Below are 18,405 nucleotides of genomic sequence, written 5' to 3'. Positions count from 1 at the left end.
AGAACTACCTTCTGTCTTGTTGCTGTTCTCAATCTTGCCATGACATGAAACTGTCTTCCACAACCTCACCTTGGTAGCAGAGTTTGGCTGTTCCTCACCCAGTTTTAAGCCTCCTACACAGCTGTTTCTGTTTCAGTTAATGACTGCATTTCAACCTACGTGTGACATTGATGATCATTAGCACCTGTTTGGTAGAATTGGTTGATCAGACACCTGACTAGAATCCTACAAAATCCATGACTTTATGCAAGTGTACCTATAAGAATTGATGCTGGTTTGAAGGCAAAAGGTAGTAACACCAAATATTAATTTGATTTAGATCTTTCTTTTGTTCTTCCACATGCAAGTATCACACCTCAAATCAACTCCAAGCCTTTTATCTGCTTAATTGATAATGACATAACGACGGACTTGCCCACACCTGCCCATGAAATAGCCTTTAAGTCAATTGTCCAATTACTTTTGAGCCCCTGAAATGAAGGGATTGTGTTAAAAAAATGCTTTAGTTGCCTCACATTTTTATGCAATTGTTTTGTTCACCCCACTGAATTAAAGCTGAAAGTCTGCACTTCAACTGCATCTGAGTTGTTTCATTTAAAACTCATTGTGGTAATGTACAGAACCAAAATTAGAAAAAAGTTGTCTCTGTCCAGATATTTATGGACCTACAGTCATGGAGAAAGTATCGGCACCCCTGGAATTTTCCTTGAAAATGCACCATTTCTCCCAGACAATTGTTGCAATTACAAATGTTTTGGTATACACATGTTTATTTCCTTTATGTGCATTGGAACAACACAAAAAACAGAGAAAAAAAGCCAAATCTGACATCATTTCACACAAAACTCAAAAACCGGGCTGGACAAAATTATTGGCACCCTCTTATTTGGTTGCACGCCCTTTGGAAAAAATAACTGAAATCAAGCGCTTCCTATAACCATCAACAAGCTTGTTACACCTCTCAACTGGAATTTCCGACCACTCTTCTTTTGCAAACTGCTCAAGGTTTCTCAGATTTGATGGGCGCCTTCTCCCAACAGCAATTTTGAGATCTCTTCATAAGTGTTCAATCGGATTTAAATCCGGACTCATTGCTGGCCACTTCAGAACTCTCCAGCACTTTGTCTTCAACCATTTCTGAGTGCTTTTAGAGGTATTTTTGGGGTCATTGTCCTGCTGGAACACCCATGACCTCTGACGCAGACCCAGCTTTCTGACACTGGGCCGTACATTGCGCCCCAATATCTTTTGGTAGTCTCCAGATTTCATGATGCCTTGCACACAGTCAAGGCATCCAGTGCCAGAGGCAGCAAAACATCCCCAAAACATCTTAGAACCTCCACCATGTTTGACTGTAGGTACTGTGTTCTTTTCTTCGTAGGCCTCATTCCGTTTTCTGTAAACAGTAGAATGATGAGCTTTACCAAAAAGCTCTACCTTGGTCTCATCTGTCCACAAGACGTTCGCCCAGAAGGATTTTGGCTTCCTCAAGTACATTTTGGCAAACTCCAGTCTGGCTTTTTTATGTTTCTGTGTCAGCAGTGGGGTCCTCCTGGCTCTCCTGCCATAGCGTTTCATTTCGTTCAGATGTTGACGGATAGTTCAAGCTGACACTGTTGCACCCTGAGTCTGCAGAACAGCTTGAATATGTTTTGAAGTTGACTGGGGTTGTTTATCCACCATTCGGACTATCCATCGTTGCAGTCTTTTATCAATTTTTCTCTTCCGTCCACGTTCAGGGAGATTAGCTACAGTGCCACGTGTTGTGAACTTCTTGATTATGTTGCGCACAGTGGACAAAGGAACATGAAGATCTCCGGAGATGAACTTGTAGCCTTGAGATTTTGATATTTTTCCACAATTTTTGTTCTCAAGTCCTCAGACAATTCTCTGCTCTTCTTTCTGTTCTCCATGCTTAGTGTGGCACACTCAGACACACAACAGAAAGGTTGAGTCAACTTTTCTCCATTTTAACTGGCTTCAGGTATGATTGCTATATTGCCAGCACCTGTTTCTTGCCACAGGTGAGTTCAAATGAGCATCATATGCTTGAAATAAAATGATTTACCCACAATTTTTAAAGGGTGCCAATAATTTTTCCAGTCCATTTTTGGAGTTCTGTGTGACATGATGTCAGATTTGGCTTTTTTTCTCGTTTTTTTTGTGTTGTTCCAATGCACGTAAAGGAAATAAACATGTATATACAAAAACATTTGTAATTGCAATAATTTTCTGGGAGAAATGGTGCATTTTCTGGGAAAATTCCAGGGGTGCCGATAATTTCGGCCATGACTGTAACTGTATATATACACTATATTTATATATATATGACAAATAATACAAAGAGTACATAACACATGTTTCGTCCTTATTGGGGCTCGGCAGGTGTACGTACTTTTGAATCAAACTTATGGGTCGAACCTCGAATGTCAATGCATGAGGCGAAGCCTCTGACGTTGTGCCATGGCAGCTGGTTTGCTTATTTGACAGTGTCAAAATCGGAGTACAGTATAGTACAGTCAAAGGTCTTATGGAGTCACACACACACACACACACACTACTTAAGAATTAGAATACTGATGCGTATATGGTTACTCTGTGCAGATGTCACAAAATGAGTGAAATGACATTAAAATTAATCAGTATTAAAATCAAATTAATTAAGGGAGCCAGCTTTTAACTTTGACAGGGAACTTAAATAAATAAAGTGAATAGACATAGATTATAATGGTTATCATAATAATAAACTTCTCTGTATATTACTTAAAAATATAAATAGTATTATTTTGAATTTTACAGAGTGACATAATAAACAAGTTATCTGTTTAAATAAAGTTTGTTCCCTCTTGAGGAATCTGATTTGAACTAGGAACATCCATCAAAGTGACCTTAAAGCATTGACACTGTTTAGCCTCAGATAAATGCATCAACATGGACAAGTGTCCAGGGAAAACTAGATCAAAGAGCATTGGGGTTCTATAGGCCTTGGACAAACTACTCCCTTCCAGGACTGCATCCTGCCTTGTTTCCAGTCCTGCTAAGATAGGCACAGGATGTTACAACCACAAACAAGTGGGTTAGATAATTGGTGATGGATCTCTTTCAAAACATTTGTTGTTAAAGCAGATACTGGTTGATGATCACACTGAAGTAAATGAAAGTGAATAAAAAATTCTGTTTAAGATTAATAGTTATTTACTCTGAAGCATACAAATTTTTAGTTAGAAATTTTTATAGAATCAAAACTTAATCACAGACTAAGAGTATTTTACCTCTACTAAAATTCAAATCATCATAGCAGTCAGGTACATCACTGACCTGAGTGTGCAGTAGTCTATATCTGATAAAACACACAAGATATGGTATTTCCATTACAGCAAGAAACTATTTACAATTACGGGTGGTCGGCACTGAACAGGTAATGCTGACATGATGATTGAAGGAACAAAATATTTTTCTGCTTCATTGTATATTTATTTAGAAGGGAGTGTCTTGAAAGCTTTTACCAAATTGAGACATGGGAGAAATCACATTAGTGTATGACTACCACTGATCAGCCTCCCAGTCTCAAGGTACTTCTTATATAAATGTAATGAATTATTATTATTATTATTACTAAAGCAAGCAGCAGCAGACAAAGTGGTCCTATAACATAAGCATACTGAAACACGTGAATTAATTACCAAAACAGTCAGTAACAGTACATTGTAAACAGTAATCTGTCCAGTAAACTAGTTCTTAGTGACACCACAGTTCAAAGCATTTAGGGACGTGAAGACAAAGAATATTCAAGATGGAAAGTAGTTAATTTGCTAGGACAAATTAGCTATTAACTCATTTAAATGGGTTATACAGATGACTATTTTAATTTTTTTTTTGCTTTATTCCAGGTTGCTAAGTGCACTTACTGTATTGCAAATGATTTTCACCACAGTGATTAATTAGTCTACAGTTATAATTGGATGGCCACGAGTTTATGTACTCAAACCTTTAGCTTAATAAATTAATGAACAATATGATTATATCCTATTGATTCATTATTGATGGCATAGAGAGATATGCCACTTCTTTATGACACAGTAGTCTCTCAATCATTATTTGATCATTAATTTTAAATGGCAGGAAAGTAGCAGAGAATGGAGGTTTTAAACTATGCTAAAAACTGGTCAATCAGCCACTAAATACAGTATTATTTTAAAATCTCATGTACAGCATTCCAGCTTATTCTACAGCTCTGGACCTTGTCACCAGATTGCAGCTGCCATTGGCATTATGTCACAATGATAGGAGGAGACTAAAGGTGGAGTATTTTTAGTAAATGACTGATAAGGACAACACAGAGCCTTCCATTATTGTAAAAATACTATTTAAAATCCTGATAAAAAGAGTACAATCACATATTCTTTATCTATAGATTCCAATGTGCAGAACAGCACAATGACTGTATTTGAAGAGTTGGTTTTAAATGCATTCAGATGGATACACACTATCTAGCAATGAAAATAGTAACATACTTAAGTCAATTGTCCTTTTAAGAATTCATTTCTACAAAAGAGCCAATTCACATTCATTTTTTCTAGAAGAATCTTCCTGTAGAGAAAACAGTGTGCAAAAAGAGAACACTTGATAATGTGTTTAAATGTGCCTGCGGTCAAAGCAAGAAGATAAAATACATTACCAAAAGGGTGGATTTGGCATATTCATTGTTGTGGTCCAGATGGCACTCTCCATCATTGGGGATGACAATCCCTGCCATTTTGCTGTCCATTCCAAAATGCGAGTCAGCATCACTTACAAACACCAGGAGATGCATTGAATCATTTCTCCAGCCAATCTTATCCTGCAATTAGATTGTAGTTTTTTTAGGCTTACAGACTTATGAAAGAGCATTTAAAAACTAATAGTGTTATTATTGTAATTATTTGCATTCATCTTCTTCGCTGTAATTTTTATCTGAAGTACCTCACAAATCAAAAAGACATACTTCAAATATTTATGCTTTCTTTTTGTAGCATTTCTACAGTGGGAGAAATAGAAGCCTAAATGGTTTATTTAAGATTACACAGAGAGTCAAAAGTAGGGAGTGAACCAACAGACTTGTAGTTTTTAGTTCAATGTCTTGGTATCTAGGCTACACTACCGAGCCTCATTTTATAAAGAATTTCAATTGCATTACAACAAAATATGTTAGCTTTACTCTTCATCACAGGGCAATCACCAATGTATATAATTTATTGGTACATATTTTCCATGAACTTGGATCTGTTTTTTTATTAACTAAAGGGGCACATGAGAATGTAGTTGTTTTAATTCTGTATCTAGCTGACAGGTCTGTGTAAAATGACAACATGCAAATTATTCATAATAATGAAAGTAGAATGTACTGTAGCTATCAATAATGATAAATATCTATTGATACATTAAAAATGATCTGATTTGTACATTTTGATACAGTATCTGTACATATCAGCATTTATTTTCATAACTAAACCTATAATTTGTTGAATGGGTAACATCAAGTCGAACTGGATAATATACATTTTTTCAATATTTAATTTTTCCCCCATGTTTTTAATTATATCAAAATATGTTACTATTATGAGTCCACATGTAAAATCTATCTATCTATCTATCTATCTATCTATCTATCTATCTATCTATCTATCTATCTATCTATCTATCTATCTATCTATCTATCTATCTATCTAACACCTGTCAAGTTGGTACTCCATGATGGGGTGGTGATCGATGACCAACTATCCTTCATGGACCATGCTGTTATTATCTCTTGGCCATTCAGATTAATCTATCTATTTATTTTAGCTTTGGAATTGGAATTGGATAAGCTCTTTCAGTGCTGTTGTTTATTTATATAGGGTGTTGCTCTTATTTTTGAAGAATGAGCTCATTCAGCTAAGTTGCTTTTTTTTTTTTTTTGCTCTGCGGGACAGTCTTAAAAAGAAGAGTAAAACATAAACCAATTATATTGGTTCAATTGATCTGTAACCATACCACAGTGAATGTAAATGAGAGATAGTGTAACAGAGTTAAGTTATGGAACTATTAGAAAAGAAATGCAGTGACATAAGTGCTCCCATACCAAACAAGAGAGGTAACTCCATAGGCTAAATGAACTTTTCTTTAGCTCAATGCACTACTATAATTTGCTAGTTTTTACCACATTAAGTTGGGAACTTGAGACATTGTGGGTTCAAAATTTCAAGTAACAGATGCAGTGTAAACCCAGAACAATTTATTCATCCTTTCTCTAACAAGGCAGAAGCTAGGCCTGGACAGGATACCACTACATCTCACCATTCATCAATTCAAATGGCTTGCCTCACTCTTTTCCATGTGACTTCTCCTTTAAACCTTATTTTTTTTTCTTTTTACTTGGTTTTCTTCTTTATATTCATTTTGAAGTAAATGGTTATATTTATTGTATAACTTCTTATTATTTGTTTGATTAAGTAGCATGTCATTGCAATTTTCTGTTTTTTAAAGTAAAATAACATTCAATAAATAAATAAATAATAAACCTGTTGATCCAAATCAAGAAATGCATCAAGTTTTTATTGAAGGACTACTTTGTAAATTCTAAGCTCTGAAATGATATGTGATGCTAACTATTCAATGCAATTTTTGTTGTTCTTGATGTTAGTATGATTTCTTTTACATAAAGAAAACTGTAGTACTAGGGTGTTATACCGTGTTAGCCATTATGAATATAGAGAAAAGCCAAGCAAAATGACACCTTTTATTGGCTAACTAAAAAGATTACAATATGCAAGCTTTCGAGGCAACTCAGGCCCCTTCTTCAGGCAAAACAGAAAAGACAAATGCAGTTTTAACAGGACTTGTCCTTCAGGCTACCAAGTGACCAAAAATGATCTGCTAAATTTTAGCCCTAGTATGTATGCATGTTATATATACATACACATACACACTAAAATAAGAAAGATCTTTAGATCTGTGGTAAATGTACTCACTAATCATAGCACTGGTGAGGTTGTATATTGATTAGCACAATCAGGTAAGAGCTGCACTATACTCTGTACAAGTGACAATAATGACCCAACAAACCTAAAGTATATACAGCATATATAAATGTACATATGTGCAAGGCTCATTATCCTTATTTTCCATGAAATATCTAATTTGAAGTTACAGTACAGTGATAGGCACCCTGATTTATCAGCTCCTTGCCATTAACACGGTAGCTGATTAAATGTATATCTGTGTTATCATATTTACTATAATTAAATTGTATAATGGTAATAAATAAGTATATAAATAACTGAAATGGGAAAATGTCATAGTAACATGGCTTGTGATTTTGTTAACTTCAACAATATTGCAGCTGAATGTTAATGCACAAAAATGTAAATACTGCAAAATCACTGAACTTCCTCTGTTGCGCATATAAAGTATGAATCATGAATCATTATATATTAAACACTAACCTTGTGAAATTTCCTAAAACAATGGGTGTTTGTTATAGTGCTATTAATTGGATGAATCAGAAGTACTATGAAATTGAGTACTTTTCTACATATGATATTTGTTATTTTTTTTACCAGGGGTTAATATTTTTCATTCAATGGAGCTCCTTACTCTTGAACATGCTACATACAATTTCCCCAGGAGTAAAACATTCTTGTCACAGATCAATTTTTACTTTTCTTAGTGAATGACCTTAGCTTTTGTTTTTGGTAATTGGAAATTTGGGGTATAAATACAATTATAGTACATCCTTTAAATAAGATAGCGTCAATCAGAATTGAATGTAATGCTTTGATCTGTAATCTTGTACCTTCGCAAAGTTTTTGAGGATTTAGAGCAAAAGAAATACCACTCCATTGTGGTTTACTTTAACATATTACTTACATCCTTGACTTTTATATACTGAATATTTATGTGAGATATACAATGAATTGAACGTTTTGAAGCATCTTACAGAAAAAATCTTACAATCGTATTAATATTGTGAACTGGGTACAATGTCCCAGTGCTAGAAGTGGAACTAAATTACTTACTATACTGTTCAGTTAGAGTCTTGCTCCTTCTTGCAATTTGTTATTACTTTTACATGACAAAAAATTAGTGAGACCTGGGGATGGTGATAGGAGCACCATGATAAATTAATATTAGATTGGGGTGTGGGAGGTAGGAGAAGATGGGGTATGCCAGTAGTGGCCCACTAAACAGCACTATAGTGGTCACTTCTTGTATGTTCTGTTCATGTGGGACTCTTTTACTGAGCTGAGTAAGTGTTTAAACTTACCATTGCTCCTGGCTTGTATTGTACCCGGGGCTTGTAGCAGGCTGGTATGCAATACCAACCCTTACTGTTTCTGCATTGTGAATCAGAGCATAACGACACATTGCACTCTGACTTCCAAAGGGACACTCTCATTCTCTGCATTATTGCTTGTATTTCACCACCATCAAGTGCCCGTCATGCCCCACCCCATTGTTTGAATATATGTTCTGTACATAAGCATGGTCAACAATCTGCTGGGGACAACTACACTTTGAATTTGTGTATAATTTATACCATATCATAAGGAGTAAGACGAAGCTGACAGAATATGGAGTACAGCAAGTACCCAAGGAGACAACTTGCTAAACATGTCTTCTTTGAGCTTTGCGGAACTTTCATCCTTCCACTTTGCTTCAGGTAGCAGCTTTCATTTGCAAAAAGTAGCAGCCCCATTTAATAGAAATAATAATAATTCATTTCATGTCCTTTGCAGTGCACAGCATAAAAAATGACATGGTCTCTAAGAACACCCCAAAGCATTATTATTGAAAAATATGGACAAACAAAAAAACACTTGTAAGTTGATTTTCTTTTTTTCTGTAAAGTCACCAAATTCAAATCAGATTTGTCAAGGTGTTTTTGAGACTTTGGGGTATTTAGTTTTTTTCTTTTGTGGGGGGAAGGTGGTTTACCCTTAAATATTGAAATGTGCTTTCTTAGTGGATGCCAACTGCCCTAGATGTGCCGTCCAGCTTTTTATTTTTGTTGATGAGTGAGTGAATCAGTCAGCTTTGCATTTTATGTATATTGATTCTACAATTAGCACATTTTGAAGAAGGCTTAGGAACCAATATAGCACAAATTATTCTGTTTTTGATCACTTTGTGAAAGATGCAGTGTGTTGGCAGACTCATATTATGAGGTTGTTTTGTCTTTAAGGCTATAGCTGAAAAATACACAATTTAATGCGCTTGCAGTGATGGACGGAATTATGGCATGTCATTATCAAGATGGTACAAAATGTGGACACATTTTCATGAAAAGCTTATTTCTTGCTGTTTGTATGATGTTTGTATTTATTATTTGGTATTGTATTTTAAAAAACAGAAAACATTTACCCCACAAACAGCTGCTTGCATAATGGCATCAAATCCACATTCTGGGATGTCAAGATTAGCTGAGACTTGCTGATTTCTGACAATTTCATTGAATTTTTCAGCACTATCAGTTAGAGATAATAAATGTTTATATCCAAATGTAGGCAGGCAATGATTATTTACACTCCTGGATAGAAAAACAGAAACATATTTTAAAGATGATACACAACATTATTTCCTATAAAACACTATAATCACCAAATGTATTTATTTTTTCATGGATTCAATACATTTGAACTGTACCATTTTTAATGTAGTAACTGCTGTCCTAAATCAACACGTTTCATACTTCACCTGAAAACAAAAAAGTAGCTGCAAATTCTTAATGAGCTCAGTCACCACTTAAATTTGTTTATCTTTCACTTTTATTTAGAGCAACTTAAAAATAATGTAGCACAAATGGACTGCTGACAGGTTAAATGATTTGCTCAGGGTTGAGCAGTGAGTCAGTGATGGGAATTTATCCAGAATCCATGTGACTAATTACAGGCCAGATGATTCAACACTAGTGTTAGGGCAGGGTAGAGCGACGTTAATCTTGACTGAATTAGACTAGTATCCACTGGACAAAAAGAATTCCAGAAAAGAAAAATTATGGTTCTGGTAAAAGTAGCTCCTGAGATACTAATGTGAGGGAGTTCCTTGAGCAGTTTTTACATATCAGACTGTTGTAGAAAGTGTTCAGTATTATAATTTTGGTCTTCAGAAGGGACATGGCGCACCAAAAGAGGCTGATTGCTGGATTGTAAGTGGTGAGATTTGTGGCAACACTCAAAGAAATTTCTGTTACTATTAGGCCCCATGCTCATATGATTCAGACAAGGAAAGTAGGACAATGACAGTGAAACTTGTTTATGCCATATGTAGGTGGAAGGGACAGCTGTGATACAGTTGCTACCATTCAAAGAATTATGATGTTTGTTAGTGGGAAGATATGCGATGAAAAATATCTATCTATCTATATAAACATATATATATATCTATATAAACATAGATATATATATGTTTATATATATATATAATATATATATATATATATATATATATATATATATATATATATATATATATATATATATATATATATATATATCTATCTATCTATATAAACATATATATATCTATATAAACATATATATATGTTTATATAGATATATATATATATGTTTATATCTATATATCTATATCTATATATCTATCTATATAAACATATATATATATATATATATATATATATATATATATATATATATATATATATATATATATATATATATATATATATAAAATACTTTTGTAAAATGCATTATTTTGCAAATTGGCATTAAAAAGCACCTGACTGATAGAAAAAGTATAACTGTACTATGCTTATGTGTTTGTCAAAAAAATAAAGAGTTTTCATATAAAATTAAAAGGATTGACTCAATAGCAACACCTGAAAAAGGCCAGAGGCAGTAGTGGAATCTGTCCCTGTTTGCATTTAGTCAAATGTGATAAGTGCATTAAGAAGGTAAATAAATTGCATGTTGCATATGAGGAAGTGTATGTTAGAACTTGAAGCAATGCTAAGATTGTACAATTTTTTAGAAGACTTATGGAGAGTTGTAAGCACCAGACTATAGTAAAGACAACAAAGTACTCGAAAGGGTTAAATGAGTGACCCAGCTGATTCCTGAATTATTAGTGCTAAATTACAAGCAAAGTGTGGAGAAACTGGATCTGCCCAGCTTAGAAAGAAAAAGGACAAGAGGAGACATGATAGTGATATTTAAATTCCTGAAGGGTGGAAAGAAGTTCATAGATTATTTTTGTGAGGGCCAGGATCAATGGATAAACTTAAATACTGGTAAACCGAAAATAGAGAAGTGTGCCAAACTACACTGACGGTTTAAAAAACTGATATATTGAAGTATGAGACATAATCTGATATTATGAGTACTGTATTTTTAAAAATAGTCTAAATTTATAATCCTCTTACAACCAGAGTGGTGTTGCTGTGTTGGCTCTAATCTTCCAGATAAAACTTTTTCCATTTTCTCCTTTCTTTAATTTTTTAGTTGGATCTATGACAAACAGCAGATTGATTCTTTACAGGCCAATGGCAGGTGAGGTTATACAGTATTGATCAAAAGGCCACCTATCGCCATTAAGTCTTCTGTGATTATTTCTGTTGTATCTGTATAGCTTTATGCATTAAGTCATAGGTCACATATTGAAAAATAAGCAAAGACCCCAGGTCAGGTCAGATTGGGGAGCACGCAGTGGTACAGTGCGTTGCCGCACCCACCAAATGACAAAACAGGTTGGGATCCTGTTTGGCAACCCCCCCAAGGCAAAGACACAGTCCAGTCCCAGCTCCTGGAAATGACCATCTATCTGTCACAGCCAGGTGTTATGTGGATGTCCCCTTGGCCTGGTCAGGCTGCTTGGGCCCTCAACAATGAGGATCATATGAGCAGAATCACCCTCGAGGAATCGTGCCACATGGCCATACTGCCGTAACTGACGCTCCCTCACAATGCAGGTAATGTGCCTCATTCGGGACTCCATCAGCAACCGCTCATTTGAAACAAAAGTCAAACCAGCGGTACCCAAGGATTCTCCGAAGAGATACAGTACCAAAGGAGTCCAGTCCTCATCTCAAGTCACTGGATAGCGTCCATGTCTCACAACCATATAGCAAAAAAAGAAGCACAGGGACTCTAAAGACTTGGACCTTCATCCTTTTGCAAAGATATCAGGAACGCCACACACCCCTTTCTAGCGACCCCATGACCCCCCATTCTCTCCCAGTCCGTCTACTGACTTCTTAGGAAGAGTCACCAGAGACATGAATGTCACTGCCGAGGTAAGTAAACCTCTCGACAAGGTCAACACTCTCTCCGCAAACAGACACACTGCTGATGGCTGTGCCGAAGAGGTCATTAAAGGCCTGGATCTTAATTTTTATCCAGAAAACGTAGACTCCTTACTCAGTCTCTCGAGTCCCTGGATTATACCCTTCATTGAATCCCCGAAGATCACAGCAACTTTGGCAAAGTTGAGATCAATGAAATCTTTCTTTACCAATTGATGCCCCACAGCCGCTGGACCCCACGACCCTGCCCAATGCAGAGGTTCTGCCTCTACTCTGTACAGCACTCACAGTATCAGTGTAGAGGCCAGCCATGATATGGCCCACAAGGCAGCTCAATCAACTGTATCAAACGCTTTATGAAAATTGACAAAAGCTGTAAAGAAACCCTGCCAATCTTCGCATTTGCACTCCATTAGAACCCTCAGTGCCAGGATGCAGTTGATGGTGGACGTCTTAGGCGTAAAACCAAACTGCTCCAGTCATTGGTAGTGAGCAAGTGATCACAGACCCTATTGAGGATGACCCTAGCAAGGACCTTACCCAGCACCAAGAGCAGTGTTATTCCTCTGTAGTTGCCACAATCCATGTGCAAGGATTCCTCTATCCGTTAATTTTCTGAGCCTGCTTTTCTTCATTATTCTTCATGTATTCCTGAAGCATCAGACACAAAGAAGAGCCCAACTCTGGATGGGATTCCAGCCTGTTATAAGACTGACTTGTAGTAGAATTACTGATCAACCTAACATTCACATCTGTGAAATGTTGGTAGACAACAAGTGTGTGGGGAAAACCCACAAAGACGTTGGGAGAAAATACAAAGTGTATAAACTGTGACCAGCTGGAACATGAACCCAGGAGCTGACAGGCAGCCACACTAACCACTGCACACCACCCCAAACAGAACATACATTGTAGAAATCTAAAACTGTATTATAAATTATGTCATTGAATTTAAATCGTCGCAGTAAATATGCCTGATGCATTGAATCTTTCAGTAACATACCGTAAGGGAATGTTCTTTTCTTCTGATTCACTGCACAACATAACATAAGCTTGCAATACTACACTAAATACTTCAGCATAATTCATTAATAAGACAGCAAACTTAAGAAAAAACTTGAAAATTAGGCAGAATAATCTTGTTTAAAAAAGACATGGTCACTAAAACATGACACAATCTATAATGTGGGTAATTATAATCAATAAAGTTTTACTATAGTTACCACCACCACCTTTGACTCAATGTGTAATGCTTAGTAAAACACTTATCCCAACAGTATGACAGAATTTGTAGCTCAATAATTATATATCATATGTGACTCACTCCACTTTGTCAGTTGTGTTACAAAAGGTTTGTCGTGCACAGTGCTGCAGTGATTACTGTTACTGCATTATTATATCAGGAGACCAGATCTTAAATCCTGGTCCAGTCACTGTCTGGGTGCAGTTTGTATATTCTCCAAACAGCTTCTGTGACCTTTTTGCCTAAGTGGTCCAGTTATCCTCTCACATCCCAAAAACATGCAAGGTAAGTTGACTGGCATGACTAATTTGGCCTATTCTAGGCAAGTGTGTGAATATTCCCTACCCACAGCTGGCTACTGCCTTGAGCTCTTTGCTGCCAAGATAAACTTCATCACTCAGGGCAAGTGAATTGCAATAAGCTGATTTAGAAAACATACATGTTGATGGATTTCCTGATTTAACTATACTGCATAATCTTCTATGATATCTACTGTTTGATTGATAACATGTATCAGAAATAGGTTCATAAACTTTTGATCACACTAAAGTACTTCTTCTAACAGTGGACAACTAAGAGGAGAAATAGTACAAAGCAAAAATGAAGACTTGTCTAAAAAAGCTTCCCACACTAGTGACTTTATAGGTACCAGTGTATCTAAACAAAGGCTGTCAAGAAGTAAAGAATCTACAGAGTAAACATCCATACATTTAGCTATCCATGTACATTTTGAATCAGCTTTTTCATCTATCTATCTATCTATCTATCTATCTATCTATCTATCTATCTATCTATCTATCTATCTATCTATCTATCTATCTATCTATCTATCTATCTATCTATCTATCTATTATAGGGTTGTGAACAACATGAGCCAATGCAGGAGAATCAGGTGCTAAGCAGAATGTAAGTCTGGGCATGACAATAATGTATCTCAGGTTCCAACCAAAATGTGTGCAGTCACTTTGATCAGGTCAGTTTTGAGTCACCAATTATACTAACAAGCACATCTTTCAGAGGAAGGTGAAGCTTCACATAAAATGCATCCAAACATGGGAAGAATATATACACTCCATACAGACAATGACCAGGTGGGTATCAAACCCAGGTGTCTAGAACTGTTAGAGTCCAGTGCTTATTACTGCACTCCATAATCCATAAGTGTCCATGACATACAGTATATCTATGAAAAATGTAAATAGGTGCATCATGCATAAGGCTTGTCTGATTAATTTAACCATACCAAAACCTAGAATACTGTGTTCAGTTTTGGTCTCCGTATTACCTGAAATACATTGCAGCGCTGGAGAAAGTTCAGAGAAGAACATCTAGACTGATTCCAGGACTTAACGCTATAAGCTGTGAGGAGAGCCTAAAAGAGCTGAACTTTTTCAGTTTAAGCAGATAGAGTTTAAGAGGGGACATCATTGAAGTGTTTACAATTATGAAAGGAATTCATTTAGTAGATCCTAGTTGTTATACTGGGCGGCACGGTGGCGCAGTGGTAGCGCTGCTGCCTCGCAGTTAGGAGACCCGGGTTCACTTTCCGGATCCTCCCTGCGTGGAGTTTGCATGTTCTCCCCGTGTCTGCGTGGGTTTCCTCCAGGTGCTCTGGTTTCCTCCCACAGTCCAAAGACATGCAGGTTAGGTGGATTGGCAATTCTAAATTGGCCCTAGTGTGTGCTTGGTGTGTGGATGTGTTTGTGTGTGTCCTGTGGTAGGTTGGCACCCTGCCCAGGATTGGTTCCTGCCTTGTGCCCTGTGTTAGCTGGGATTGGCTCCAGCAGACCCCCGTGACCCTGTGTTCGGATTCAGCGGGTTGGAAAATGGATGGATGGATAGTTGTTATACTTTAAAATAAAAATTTCAATGAGAACATGGGGACACTGTTGTAAACATGTTAAGGGAAGATTTTGTGCAAATGTTACAAAGTTTTTCTTCACACAAAGAACTATAGACGCAAGGAATAAATTACCAAGTAGTGTAGTTTAAATCTTGGTCTGATATAATTTTGACAACCTAGGTGAATAGGATGGACATCCTTGCTGGGCTTACTGGCCTGTTCTTGTCACAATTGTTCTAATATTCAAATATCTATGTTAAATAGCCAGAACAAATAAAGCAATACATATTAGGCATTTAATATTGTCATTATATTGCCCTTTATATCATAGCATAAAGCAAAAATGTTTTTTAATCAAATGAGCAGTAAACATAAATAATTAATAATATAAAAGTGACAATTTTTGGAGTAATCCATGATTTGTCCATTTTGTAACTTTTCATTACTGAGCACAAACACATGTAAGTAATATAGATGGCCTACCAATGCTTACCTGCAAGGGTTTTCTAATTCCTCAGGTGTTGTTCTAATATACGGCATCACTGGCTTCTCAACAAAAGAACCAAAGCCAAGCCTAAAGTTACTTGTAAGGGAAGCCATTTCTTTGGAAAGTGTGGAACCCAACTCCTTAATCATTTGTAGGTCATCGATCATGGAGGCTGATAAGTCCATTAAGTAATACACATCAACAGGGTAATCTTCAGCTTGCTGAACATCCACTTGGAATGTGATCCCACTACCTGCCAAGAAAGTAAGAAATCATTGTTCTAATCAAATATTCACATCTGTAACATGATCCATTTATTCAGTGCCATGAAACCTGTTTGTGAAAATCATGCTGCTGCCACATCAATCATAGCCTTTTGTATGTACACTTAAACTATGAAATAGTATTGTACAGACATGTCCTGTATTAAATAACGTATTCATTAAATTCAGAGATTTAAAACATTTGTAAATAAATACAAGAAAATCAGTTTACCTGGTCTTAATTTCAGGCCCAGTTTCTGCGGTGCTATTTGAGTAATATTATTATGTTCCCCTCCTGCGCCTAAGGATTCATTTTTCTGAATCACAGCACTTGAAACTGGAAACTCAACGAAGCTCTCTGCACATCCTTTGAGCCAAAGATTTTCTGGAGTGTCACACCTTTCACTGACTGATAACAAGTCAGTGAAATTCTATGCAAGTTAGAAAATAAAACATCCCAGAGTTATTCAGTATTGTCAAAAATCAGTTAAGGCAGCATATGGTTTATTCTGTTATTATACACATGTATGTATAGATGTAGGAAATATGCTTTATGAACAGTCTGGATTTTAGTACTGAGCAAAGAGATATTGAAAAGGTGATAGTATTTTGTAGTTAAAGCTTACAGTGTTTTAAATAGCAATCAACAACAACAACAATGATATACAGTATATGCAACAGAGTGGTTAACATTTGTAAATCTGGCTTTGGAGCAATGGTGTAATCTTAACTTTGTATATGAAGCCATAATATATTATTTATTTTATAGGACACACAATGTCTTTGTGAATTTACCTGAAATGTTGTTAAATGCATGCATCAATACATGCAAACTTTATTTTATATAAGGGCTTCCTAAACAGTAGTTATAACTACCCTGCAACTTTGCTTAAGTACAGAACTATAGTACAATGGTCTGTTTATTTTTTACCTGAAACAAAGGCAAGTTAAATGACTTGTTGAAAGCTGCAATGAGAATTTGATTTGTTTGTGGTTTAAAGTGTAATGCCTTCATCACTTGGCTACACTCCCTAAACATGATCTGTTGGACCAACTTCACCAGAAGATACGATCAGATTAATCAATGCTTTATTAGCATGTCAATAACTATTTGCATTACCAAAGTACATTAACCAGTGATTACTACAGTACAATCTAGGGCCATGCGGAAATGTCTGAATGGGACCTCATATGTTAAGCATGCACTGCATCAAAAAGAACTCCTGTCAGTCTGAAAGACTTGTGACCTTACAACCCAGACATAGAATGTGTTACTAGAATATAATGCAATATATACAACTGTTAAAAACTGGTTTTACCAACTGCTTAATTAGAAATGATATGCGGATCCTAACAAATTTAAAAAAAGATTTGTGGTGTAGCATTTGAAAAGGTCCTAATCTAATCAATATCTTAACGTATATTTGATTTTTCTGACTAATTATTTACCGGAATGTTCTTTTAATTTAGTTGAGTTAAATACAGTGGAAAGTTAAACATTTTAGAGTGAATACTGCAAATATAATAGGGTCCCACGCATCCAGTAAATAGTTTCTAATAACAGACTATATAAAACATCAAAAGAGAATTTAATAAAAACAAGCAAAACAGTCCCTTCTAGATAATTGTTATCTCTTAAGACTCAACAGTATTTATTTTATAGCTAGCTATAATAGATAGATAGATAGATAGATAGATAGATAGATAGATAGATAGATAGATAGATAGATAGATAGATAGATAGATAGATAGATAGATAGATAGATAGTACTTTTAATTGTGAAAGCTGGTATTTGCACATGTTAAAAAATAGGTCACACTGTCAGAGTACACAGTAATTTCCTAAAATGATACTCTCAGAGCAATAATACAATGTTTTGTAGTGTATTTTTTATTATAAAGCATTGTTTGTCAATTTATTTCTTTTCAAATGTTTTACAAGCTACTGTGTCAAATTAGTGACATTTCCAGTAGTTATATGTATACCTACGGGTAAATACTGTACATATAATTTAAATTCATTTTGTAGGCACAAATGCTAAGCACCTTCCACTTGCTTAAAAGTGGGCACTAAAGACCTGCTTAACACTGTTTTGGCTCCAGCCTTCCTGCGACCTTACCCAGGATAAAGCGAGTTTAGGAAATGTTTGTTCCAGTATTTGGTAGGCCTATGTCCCTTTTGCTTTCATTTATTAAATTTTATGTGTTGATTAGCATATTATCAATTGTAGAAACTTTGATAATGTTTATGCAGTTGCAATATGTAAGATAAATTCCCTTGGAGCAATGAAG

At 35.7% G+C, this 18,405-nt stretch overlaps 1 protein-coding gene across 3 annotated transcripts in view; it reads right to left on the bottom strand.

The window, feature by feature from the left end:
• The window catches only part of itgb6 (integrin, beta 6), a 108,943-nt gene that overhangs the window by 44,188 nt on the left and 46,350 nt on the right, over positions 1 to 18,405 (bottom strand). For all 3 annotated transcript variants that reach the window (XM_051930580.1, XM_051930581.1, XM_028806412.2), the window contains exons 4-7: positions 16,346 to 16,544; positions 15,857 to 16,103; positions 9,382 to 9,547; positions 4,679 to 4,840 (exon numbers count right to left, since the gene is read on the bottom strand). In XM_051930580.1, the coding sequence (XP_051786540.1) occupies positions 4,679 to 4,840; positions 9,382 to 9,547; positions 15,857 to 16,103; positions 16,346 to 16,544 (774 nt within the window). The remainder of the gene's footprint in view (positions 1 to 4,678; positions 4,841 to 9,381; positions 9,548 to 15,856; positions 16,104 to 16,345; positions 16,545 to 18,405) is intronic.

This window comes from Erpetoichthys calabaricus, chromosome 8, assembly GCF_900747795.2.
Source record: "Erpetoichthys calabaricus chromosome 8, fErpCal1.3, whole genome shotgun sequence".
In the NCBI taxonomy this organism is placed as follows: Eukaryota; Metazoa; Chordata; class Cladistia; order Polypteriformes; family Polypteridae; genus Erpetoichthys; species Erpetoichthys calabaricus.
This window is presented reverse-complemented; position numbering and strand designations above follow the sequence as displayed.